Consider the following 12153-nt stretch of genomic DNA (forward strand, 5'->3'; position numbering starts at 1 on the left):
AACTTAATCATCTCGTTTATGATTTCTGTCTGACTACTTATGTTAATGTTCTGGTTCATTCTCATGTTATTATTTAAATTCGATAATCTATCAAACAGAATCATATTTTCATCACGAAGATAATCCCCGAAATGCTGTGATATCACTATTTTCCAATCTGGTATTACATCCTGGTCTCGAAAGACAAACCAGTTTTCACTTCTTATCTTTACCATGAAAACCATTGACCTATCCAATTGATCCTTAAATAGTGTGTAGTCTACTTTAGCACTCTTCTGTCTGTTTTCTGTCTTTTCCATTGGTCTCATGTTAAACCAAGCAAAGCACAGTTCAGGTTTATCTTTGAATTCCTTGATTGGTAAGACATGATCCAACTCTTCTTCTACTATTCGAACTCTGTTCTCGGGACTTTGTCCTATTGGAGATAGACTCCTCTGGTACTCTAACCACTGTGAGAAGAAACTGTCTGTACATCCTAGATTGAATGATGAATTACCGGTCGGACTTCGTCCTGAGAGCAGAGCTCGAGTACACTCTCCCTTAGAAATGCGGTTTAGACCAACTCTAATTTTGTGTCTGTCTCTATTACCATTTTGGTCAAGGTAATCCTTTTTGTAATATGAATTAAAACATGATCTGCAGTTACCTCTATTTCCGTTTTTACCAAATTCACCATCACTTAGTAATTTAATTTCATAACATTTATTACATCCCTTGATTTTACTTGAACCACATTCTTTCAGGTTTCTTTTCACAGCACTTAACACAATAAATTGTAGGTTGATTTTCCATGTTTTGATTCATCATATTATTCTGATTTTCCATGTTTTGATTTTCCATGTTTTGATTTTCCATGTTTTGATTTAACATAATCTGATTTAAGATAAACTGATTTATCATATTTTGATTTAACATAATCTGATTTATCATATTTTGATTTAACATATTATTTTGATGCAAATAATACAAAAACTTCTGAATATTTTGATTCATCATATTATCATGATTCATCATATTATTATGATTCATCATACCATTTTGATTATCAAATATTGCTCCATCCATTTCTTTCTTTATTTAGTAGGACATTTTTTTTTTAAATTACGTTTTTCGAACTTGTTCTTGTGACTTAAGTCACTTTAGAGACTTTATTTCATTTCAATGATTTGATATCAGAAACTGGTAACCATTCATTGAACTTATCACTGTAACCCTTCCACTTCACTAATCCGTATTTCTTGCCTTTACTGGTCTTGTACCTTAGGATTTTCTCGATCTTGTACTCTAGCTGGTCAGGATTAGGAACATAGCTCAATTCCTCTTCATAGAAATATCCTTGAATTTCTTCTTTGTGGTAATCCTCAAGCTTGTAGACGATAGGGTGAGTAAAGATGATCTGTTTGATTTGGAACACCTCCTCAGTGTAGTTGGGCATGTAACCTTTACCGAAAATGGACTTGTACTTTGAAATTCTTACACTGTCACCTACTTTGTACTTTGGATCACCAAATGTCTCTTTGAGGTGAAGACCGTAAAGATTGTACCACACTGTTCCTTCGTTTTCCATCTTTCTGGCGTCTACAGGTTTCATACCTATTGATGAGTGAAATGTGTTATTGTAGCCGCTGACCAGGTCATCCAGAACGTCAATCCACTTGTCAGTCTCCTTAGCGGTGAAATAACGCCACATTTTTTCTTTAAGGGTTCTATTGAATCTCTCTACTACTGCTGCCTTCTTATCAGATTTTGTGGAGAACCATTCTATGTCATTTTCTGTTAAGAGTTCCTTGAAGTGTTTGTTGTAAAATTCTGTACCGTCATCAAACTGGATTTTCGTTGGTTTTGCTTCCTCAAATATCACTTTAAATGCATCTCTGATTTCTTCTCCCCTCTTACTCTTAACTGCTAGAGCCCAAGAAAAACGACTAAATAGATCTATGACTGTTAAAATGAATCTGTTGCCTTTATTTTGTTTCTCGAATTTCTGCATGTCAACCAGATCTGCTTGCCATTGTTGATCGATATACGATACCATTGTCTTCCTGAAGGTGAATTTCTTAATGGCCGGTTTGTGTAGTTGGTGAGTTGGTAGTGTTTCTAGAAATTCTTTCACTTCTTTTTGTTTAATAAGTTTTCCTGAGCTCTGCTCTCGTGACGAAGTCATATCTTCCTTGACCTGTTTCCAGATTTTACTCAAAGAACTGTAAGCCACGGGACTCTCGGGGTTGTAGTACAAATCCCTTAGATACTGCTGTGTGTCATCCTTTACATCCATTTAAATGAGTGAAGTATTTATTTACGAGCCACACAATATGTTAATTTCTGGTGTTACCAATTGTGGTAAGACATATTTTGCCCTTGACCTCTTAGAAAAGGAGTATCGGCACAAGTTCCAGAACATAGTCATTTTCTGTCCAACATATTTCAACAATAAGACATATGAAAGGAAATGGATTTACCAAGACAAGAACGTCTACATAGTTAATCCCGAAGCTGTGGCCAGTAATTTGGACCTTGTGCTTCAGTTTGCTACTCTGACCTTTGCTGGTTCTAACACATTATTCCTCATTGATGACTGTGCTAATTTGAGAGACACAAAAAAGAAGGTGTCCGAGTTATGTAATCTTGCCTTTTCCGGCAGGCACTACAATCTTTCTGTTTGGTTACTAGTTCAGAAGTACAATTCAGTTGTCAAGGACTACAGAGAGAACATAAGAATTTTAGTATTATTTTTTAACAAGGATGAATCAGCCATGAAAGATGCCTTAGAAGAAAACAGTGTTATTCCTAAGGAGAAAAGACAGTACTACATAGAAGAACTTAAGATGAAAAAAGGATCAAAACTGATCATTAGACTACAACATCCATTTGGATTTACTCTTTCCCATCAAAAATCTTAGTCCCGCTTCTGATCATCAGGACTGTGTCCGATCATCAGGACTGTGTCCGATCATCAGGACTGTGTCCGATCAGTGGTCTTAGTCTTTCTAACCCTAGTAAAATAATAAATTATTAACCCTAAACCACTAAGTCCTAGGATAATCCATAGGTATTCGTATTTCTTCATTTCATCACTAGGTTGGTACTAATCACTTAATTGTGGTCGCTGAGGTAGTACAATAGTTCTTTCTGGATGTAAATGATTGTAAACAGTAAGTGCTGAATCAGTATTGTTAAAATCAATAGAAGCGTCTCTTTCTCTCTTTAATTCAAGATTAACGAAGTCAATGGTACTTTTCCTATGCTCATCCCATTCTGTGGATGCTCTTTGCAATTGCTCTTCAGCTAAATTATGTCTCTTCATTTCAGTCTCATAACCGTTTTTGTCTAGTTTTTTAAAAAGGTAACCGGATCCAGTGAATGCTAATCCATTGATTATTGCAGATCCAAATAACATACCAATGCCAGCCATTTAATTCCAGTGAAAATGTTAATTTAAATGATGTGTCCCTGAGAGCATAGCTCGAGTTAATACCAATTGGTACTGTACATTATGACCATTAAGATCAATGATGTCACCTTTTTCATCAGTTAAGCGAATATTCAGCTTATTGAATCTTGGTTTACAGGGAATTGCTATTGGTTTCTCAAATATGTATGCTATTAAATCCCCAAAATTAGCTTCCTTTATTGGTCTTGTGGTTAGCACATCAGATGCTTCACCATTACTTAATACACTATTAGATTCGATTATGTCACAGTGAAAAACAAAATGGTTAATTGGTCTAAAATTGATGGGTTTCTCGCTTACAACATCATCCTTACTTTTATTGTCTAAAGGGTAAGGCCATTCTGATTTCATGCCAAATAATTCATTACTTTTACCAAGAAAATAGATCTGATAATGCGCCTCATTTTTTCTCTTTAGGAAGTGTAAGATGGACTTACCTGTTGGTTCTTCAAGGTCAAATCTGACAGCACCTCTACTCATACTATTTTCTTTCAACTTATCCGCAAATACTTTTGAAAAGCTCTGTAGGTCATAGAGACCATCTGGTAGCGTAATCTCTGCCACATCAAACCCCTTAACTTTGATTCGGTTATTCTCCCTGGCTGCACTTATGTTGTAGAATGTACAAGGTATTACTACAAAAGTTAAAGTGATGCTACATGCATCCTGAATTTCAGTCTTGAGATTGACTGTTAAATCACTTGAACTCTGATCTGGATAGTCACTTGAATCTATGTTCATTACAGTAACCATTTACTTAAGCAAATTTTCGTTTTCAAATTTACCTTTTATCAAATAAGTAAATTATTCTTACTTCATAATATTTCTGGGTAGGATTCCTTGATCGTAAAGGTACTCTAATGTTCCATTACTAATAGCTACAGTTCCACCCAGTTTAAGAATTTCCTCTAGGTTGGCCTGACTTGGGGGACCAATATTGATTCTCAAGAACCTTTTCAGTAACATAGAGTAACCAATTGTTGTTGATGCCAACAGTAAACATTGATACAGTGTATTTATGATATCTTTCTTTCCTGGTGTATCCATTTAATTACTTAGAAAATCACTAGTAAAACTCATTTATCTAGTATTCAGTGCTGGAGCGAACTCTGTTCTTGCAGCACCTCAGTGCTGGAGCGAGCTTTGTTCTTGCAACACCTTAGTGTTGGAGTGAAGCAATCTGAGAATTCTGGATGTTTACCTGGGCGTCAGAAACCACGAATATGTGCATTTTGTATGGTCCCTTTCCAGATTTCTTTGTAATAGATAATTGAATACCATCTTTTGTGTTCTGGAGCTTCTTTCCTGATCCGTGTAGACGATTATCTTCAGAAGTTCTCACGTCCAACCATAAACCATAGTGATTAGAATCACCATAGTATTTCTCCATGGTCATGTTACAGTCATGAGTTTTCTTCAAATCTTCAGACATCAAATGTTTCTTGATCTCCTCCCATTGATCCATCATTCTCATTCCTTCTGGGAACACCTGATTGGCAACACCCTCTATTGTGATCTGCACTGTACTTATGTTAGGGTTTTCAAACTTCTCTGAATCTCTAGCTCCATCTACATAGTCAGACACAAATAGTAATAATAATCCTTTAATAGACATTCTTGAAAAGTTGATGTTCTCATTAATTAGTGTTTCATTAGCAGTAACATTGACTGTCTTAAAATGGTCTACCCAATCATAAAATATTGAGAATCCAGAGTTGTATTTGTTGCTCAGTTGATTTGCAATCATCTTATTAGTAACCGTGTCGTATTCAAAACAAATATTTTCAAGTTTGTAGCCCATGCTAGCTGTGGTTGTGGTGACTATGATTTCCTCCTTTGGTGCTAAAGTTATTTCAATAATCACATCTTCTTGAATTGGAAACTTGTAAAATGGAGCATGATGATGGAATAGTTCAAATCTAATGGTATTTTGTACTTCTTGTCAAACACTTTCTTTAATGTCTTTTCATTAGCTGTTTCACCAGTGACATCAGCTTCAGCGACTCCTGATCTTAATTCTCTAAGATTTTCTGATTGAATACCCTGAAAAACTCTATCATTTCTTTCTTCTCCAGTTAGCCACAGATCTTTAAATGTAGAATAATGACTGTATTCGTCAAGGTCAAATATCTGCTCTGTTCCCCACTTAACCACCATCTTTGAGATTAGGTTTCTACCAAGATTATTTACAACACTATTTTTAGAATCACCAGAAATGGTTACATCAGCAGACAGATAAAGAGATTTAGGTACAAAGAATGTATTCTCTCGCAATGCCGGTATTCTAACATACAGTGTTTCTTTGGGGTTAGCAGATGAGGGGTTATGAGTAATGATATGATGCTGCCTCTCAGCTTTCAAACCAAGTGGAATCTTATGTGCCCTTTCGGTATTTAATAAATATCCTGTTGCCATTTTCTATTTATTTACTAGTAAAATTATGTTACATTTTCCAGGCAAAATTAAGGCCTCTAAAAACCACTTGGTTCCACAGTAAATAGAAATACTACAGGTGGCGCCACATGGTGTCAAACTGGTACATCATTCCCCTTACTACACAGATAAACCACCGCATCTAATCCCTTTAAGCAGAATTACATGTATCTTTGACTACCGGTAGTTCAAAAATTCCCGCCCATGACGTCATCACCTAGCTCATGAAGAACTGAACAACTCAGTGTCACCAGGGCACACCAGGGTACATGTGAATGGACACAGTTGTCGTCAACTAGGGCCTACCAGTGGTTGTCTGCAAGATGAATGAAGATTTCAGTTACGCACAATCTCACCAGATGGAGGAAGTGTGACGTTAACATCATGTCTCCATGGACAGAATAACATTTGCCTTTAAACCATAGTGATATTCAATTGTACAATGGCCATATCAGATGTTGCAGTCATTAATTATTTTTGCTTGTCAAAGACATGAAAAGGCCTATTGTGTCTTAATGCGTTTATCCGACAGAATTTTCGAAAATATTTTCAGCGCTGAAAATTATTTTTGCGTCGTTAAAATAATTTCTCGAAATTCTGTCGGATAAACGCATTAACGAACAATAGACCTTTGTAATACTTTGGGACGTGAGTATTGTTTGGTAACATATGTTACCATGTACATGCAGACTCTGTCAACAATATTTTCAATAGATTCAAGCAACAATGATTAATCACTGTAACAGCTGTCTTGTAGGCCTACAGCATTTATTGGAATACGCTGGGACTGTCAAGATGTGCGAACTTCAAGGGTTCATTTCTCTGCTATTTTTTAACGGATATTTGCAATGATGTATCCTTGGAAAGCTATTGACGTGTACTTTCTGTTGGAATACAGTAAGTCATGATTACATTAACCCATTGAGCTCTGGTATTCCCTCACCATTTCACTGACCATTTCATTGCAACGCTTCACTGGGAATCTCATGAATGATAGAAAGTGTATATTGCGGTGGATGGTTCTTTGGGGTTGTAGGCTAATTTGGGGCAAAATACCTGTAAGGTCTTTGGTCAAAAGGGCCTAAAACATAACCTAGTTCCTACCACCGCAATATACACTTTCTATAATGGCCTCATGCCACGGAACCTGATGAAATAAAAATCTTGGATAAATATCTATGATAAATGACATTACATGTATTGTGAAAAGTGACCTGAATAAAACATAACTTGCTGCCATGGAAGTTTACCAAGTTTCAAACACTCTTTTTATCGTTGATGACAGTGCTAATTTACAGGACAGTGAAAAGAAAGCTAGCGAACTACCATTTTCGGGAAGGCATTACAGAATTACTACTTGGGTTTTAGTTCCAAAATACAACTCAATTGTAAAAAACTTTCGGGAAAACATTCGTGTGTTAGTACTACTAGCATAATACCCGTGGCGCAGGTTGTTTTAGGGTTTTAGTTGTTTAAGGCAATGGCGTGAAGTTACGCTTAGTACAAAAAATGCCGCGAGCATAGTGGGTGGCAGCACCAGACGAATGAAGTAGTTCGCCTAGGGTTTTTTCGACACCCTCTGCACAGACTCCACTCGTTCTGGAACACTCACTTACCTGTTAATCTGCAGTGGTTAGCCTGTTTTTATTGCAGTGAAGAAATGTTAATCGGGACTTTATATTATATTTTATATTTGCCCCGGGTATTCATATCATCATATCATATCATTACCGGCGTCGTAACCCTATTGGATTTTTACCGGAGGTATGGAGTCCACTATAGGCTACTGTCTATGTAGGATCTTTTACTTGCCCTGGCATAGACACTCAGGTACAAGGGACCACGGCTTTTAGTCTCATCCGACAGACCCTCGAGTATTTCATACGTTAATGTACGTGTTGTGAAGAGCCAGGAATTTTAGTTCCTTGAAAGCCACGCCGGTTCATCAAGAAATACAATCCTGGGTTCTCCCCGGGATCGAACCCGGGCCCTATTGCGTGGTAGCCAGCAGTGTTAACCACTAGGCTATGAGGCTCATATAGGGAGCTGCGCGCTACTTTGCGCCCAGTGCTTGGGTGGGGTGAGGCGGTTTCGTTATTATGTGATGTGTATCACGTGATGAATTTCCATACGGTACTTCGAAAAATTAAGAGCGATTAAGTGTCAGTCCATGATACCACCATGCAGGATCATGCAAATGGTGGCAAGGTGGGGGGTCAACAGATCTAGTTGTAATTTCTACCACAGACCTGTCCTAGGGTACTATGAAGGCTGGTGGATTGGTTTCGAAAATAACCCCACAGTTTTGGGGTACGGCTGTTAACCATTTCCTACTCATTTTCCTTTTAAAAAAACATGCATTATCCCTCAAAATAGGCTAAGTCTTTTGTCAATTTTCGTGCATCAAACAGAATTATCACTAAACACCGCCTATTGAAATTGAAAGTACATGATCTGAGCTACCTTTTCATGCCTTTTGTTTTGCCCCAGGTACATTTTAATGACAGGTACAGTACGTCCCAAAAACAATGCAATCTCAAATTTCAGTAAAAAGGCAATTTTAACTCTCCTTTAGCTGCAACACTGCAGTTTTTTAGGTGATGCCACTTCCAGGTAAGGAAGTCAGAATGCTGTTTTTTAATTTGCAAAAGAAAAAAATCCGGCCGCCCTCACGGTTTTCCGGTGAGGGGGTCGAGTCGCGCCCTTCTCACTGGTGCCCATTTTTTGCCCATTCCCTCAGATAACTGACGAAATACACATGCTTTCCAAATAAAATTACATTTTTAGATGTTAGTGAACCCCCCTCTCCCTTGCCCCTCCCACACACTCCCTCAAACAACCTAGAGGCCTTTATTACCCCTGTGGAGGCTTAGCGGTCTAGGCGGAAACGAACAACAGCAACGACAACAACAACAACAGTTACAGTTACAATGCATTGTGTACATGCACGTGTACATTGTGTGATAGTCTATTGAAAATGGAACCTGAAAAATCACAGTTGAAATGTGGATTTGCTGTCATATCCAAGGATATCGAGTGTGGTACTGACGCTTCATACCCCAATGACAAGAGTGTGATCCCCTTGAAACAATGTAAGAAGGACGTGCACTTCCATTTGATGCGTTGGATGTCCTCCAGGAAAGCCAGTCAAGTCAAAAGTGAATGGGAGCTCATAGCACTTCGTGCTGGCGTGTTTGATATGAGTTCTCCAGTTCTGGACACCACAATATGCCCGAACCACCGATACAAGTTGAGTTTATCATGGAATCAGCAAAGGAGATGCCAGCACCCACTTCATCAACCCTCTAAAACAAGTCGGAAGCCCAGAAAAGATGGTGGTTCAGTTCATCGAGTGATGTCTCGGGAAATATACATCAAGTGGGGAGTTTTTGTCCCAGTTGGCTCAGGTAAGGGATCAGTCTCAAAATCACTGAAGTAGAAAAGAAGCAGTAGGCCTGTAATGATACCCACTCTGACTAAACCTAACTTTGGTGCAAAACCAACTTGAGTGATAACGATTTACCACTTCACTTGTGTTCTTCCTAGAAAGTTGATTGGAGCCTTGGCTTGATGATCAGGAAGTCCCAGTTATGATTCCCTGCCAGTGCCACTGGAGGTGATGCTTCACTGCCGTACAAAATCAGCATGGCCGGTCGCATTATCAAAACAAGTCTATCATCATCATCATGTCCTCACACTATTATATTGCACATCATATTATCATTACCCCCATAATCTGGTGCCTTTTCAGCTCTGTGTAAAGGATGTGAGGCTAAACATCGAGTATCTGTGGCAAATGTAGAACCAGAAGTAGAACCAGCACCCATGGATACAGAGGTGAGTTGAATGAAAAAAAAGGGGAGAAGATTCGGGGCAAGCCAAAGTGAATATTGGTTAATTCTGCCTGCAGCGACTGACTTACATGTAAGAAGGTCACTGATGAGAGAGGAGGGACTAAGCTGAAAACCTTGATGCCATTCTGGCTCCCATCTCCTTGGCAATGAGGGATTCTAAGCCAAACTTGATTCTCCATCAATATCTTTTTTCAGTCCGCTGTTGCCTCTTCCTCTGTTCAACCAGCCGACGCCTTAGAAAACCCAGCAGACGGGACAGAAGGGCAAATTTGATGGGTAATGTTGTTGCAACAGTATCATAAGGACTGCTGGTCAAGCACTCTTGAGCTGGGAGAGAGAAATGATAAGAGGGTGGAGACAGATTTTCTGAAATGTTGGTCTTTGAGTCATGACTGGGCAGAATTAGCCCAGTGAAAGTTGTCAGCTACACATCAAGAATTCTTGATTTAGAATGAAAGGGTACGACTTTATTGGATGTACATTCATCAGGCTTGACCTGAGATTTTCCACGCCATTGATTGCAAATGCATTTTTCGCATTCTACAATACATCTCTCTTTTTCTAAAGAAAATACATGGTGAATTTCCTAAAACTGTTACGTGCTGTGTTTTTGTCTCCCTTGACTAACATAACCTGCAATATGAAGAACATCCAGATTTGATGTTCTAGTATATCTAGCGGATGGTTCATCAGGTAAAATGCGGGGCTTGGTTAAAAAATGATTTTATAGCGATATCTTGGGATAAATTTGAACTTTGGCTTTCAGTAAACAATTGTAAATGCCAAGATAGATTTTTAATGTCAGTATACTTAGTAGCGCTAATGTCAGTTTTGAACAACCAAGCCTGCTACTGGAAAGTGGGACTCTCTCCTGATACTATCCTGCACTTGGGCCTGACATGTAGTACCGTAAATGAGGTGTTACTAGTATTGGTCCCTCCCTAGTAGTGGTTAGTAGTGGTTTGGCTATTGTCTGCAAAATAGCCTTTTTGCTATGTATCATTATATTAGCTTGTAAATAAATCACCCATTTGTAAAAAAAAAGTGTCCCTGCTTCTTAGGTGGCAGCACTGTCCTCTGCAGACAGGTACAAGTGTAGCATGTGGAAAGTTGTGATCTCTCCTGAGGGACTGGACAGTACCGTAACTCAGTTCATGAAAAACTTCTCCATTCCAGTACATGTATATGTACAATTTAGCCAATGCTAGAGCATCTCCAGGAGAACATTTCACCGCCAACCAAGGAGCTAAAAACTTCCAATAGCAGTACTCTGACGGTGCAGCCAACTGCAGGGTTGTCCTCATCAAACAGTAATTACAGTAGGAACTGCACCTTTGGTCAATTGGCTCCTTAGCAATGGAAGGTGTTACTAGTATGTGAAATGAGCACTTCTGCAAGGTTCTTAGGAACAGGATGATCCCTGCATGGGTTGATAAAGATGTATTAGTAGGTCATACCACATGCCCTTCAGGTGCCTTAGCCATGGGGGGGGGGGGGGGGGCCAACCCTTACAACATGCTCTGGCAACATGACACAGGCTAATGAATGGGTCAACATTAGCATCCTCACCAACAGGGGGGTTTCTTTAGGTTTTCAGACTGTAAGAAGGCCTACATGTAGCTTATTCAATTACGTTGCCATCAGGTAGGCCAAGGCCGAAATGTTATTTGAAATTCAAATCAGCATTTCAGGACCTATGGGGCCCAATTCCCCAAAGGGCTTTCATCAAGGGCAAATTTGTAGTGATGAGCTTGTTCTTTTTTGGGGGGAAAAATGCAAGTGGAGTTATTTACCGGTAGGCCTACTTAAAATAGGTTAGTAGGCCTAGGCATGGGGGGGGGGGGGGGGGGTGATCATGGTGGTTGACAGTAACAACTAATCCTCATGGCCAGCACCAAGCATAAATTATGTGTTCATTATGCATTTATTTTATAATTCATCAAGTGTACACATGGTGGCAGCACTAGCCAATGAGTGTCATTTTGGTGGAAAATAGCACTTTTTCCTTGGTTTATCCTGGGAAAACAGTAAAAGCGGCCGGAAATTTTATTTCTGATTGTGAAAGTAGGTATCATTACCTTTATCATGTGCAAGCCACAGCATTCAAAGACCTGCAGTGTTGGAGATATGAGCGTCGATAGAGAGCTCTTCCTAAGCACTGCCCCTAGGTATGCATAATTACTAGGCCTAGCACGACCAAAGTATGAAGTGTTACTCCATGACCTGTTGCAGAATGGAAGATCTCATCAAATACTTCCATCATACAAAGGGGGAAAATCCAGCTATTTTTTTTAGTCTCTGCAGGAGTGCCCAACATTGACCCAAAAATACACAAAAAATAGGGGGAAAAAAGCTAAAACAAGCCCCCTAACTAGGCCTGCCCCTAACTCGGTTGCTAGTGATTTTTGAGAGTCA

At 39.0% G+C, this 12153-nt stretch overlaps 1 protein-coding gene across 1 annotated transcript; it reads left to right on the forward strand.

Annotated features, from left to right (window-relative positions):
- The first annotated feature begins 8598 nt into the window (after positions 1 to 8598).
- On the forward strand, positions 8599 to 10252 carry LOC135495104 (uncharacterized). Its single transcript, XM_064783523.1, has 3 exons — positions 8599 to 9291; positions 9636 to 9721; positions 9934 to 10252. Exons 1-3 carry the CDS (start codon positions 8862 to 8864, stop codon positions 10009 to 10011), a joined length of 594 nt encoding a protein of 197 aa, XP_064639593.1. The 5' UTR covers positions 8599 to 8861; the 3' UTR covers positions 10012 to 10252.
- The last annotated feature ends 1901 nt before the right edge of the window (positions 10253 to 12153 follow it).

This window comes from Lineus longissimus, chromosome 10 (genome assembly GCF_910592395.1).
Source record: "Lineus longissimus chromosome 10, tnLinLong1.2, whole genome shotgun sequence".
NCBI lineage: Eukaryota > Metazoa > Nemertea > Pilidiophora > Heteronemertea > Lineidae > Lineus > Lineus longissimus.

Bases quoted from the DNA above. Each gene is read 5' to 3' on its own strand.
- LOC135495104 (XM_064783523.1), top strand. From the start codon at position 8,862: ATGGAACCTGAAAAATCACAGTTGAAATGTGGATTTGCTGTCATATCC. The intron at 9,292-9,635 runs GTAAGGGATCAG...GTGCCTTTTCAG, and splicing joins TTTTGTCCCAGTTGGCTCAG to CTCTGTGTAAAGGATGTGAG. The intron at 9,722-9,933 runs GTGAGTTGAATG...ATCTTTTTTCAG, and splicing joins CAGCACCCATGGATACAGAG to TCCGCTGTTGCCTCTTCCTC.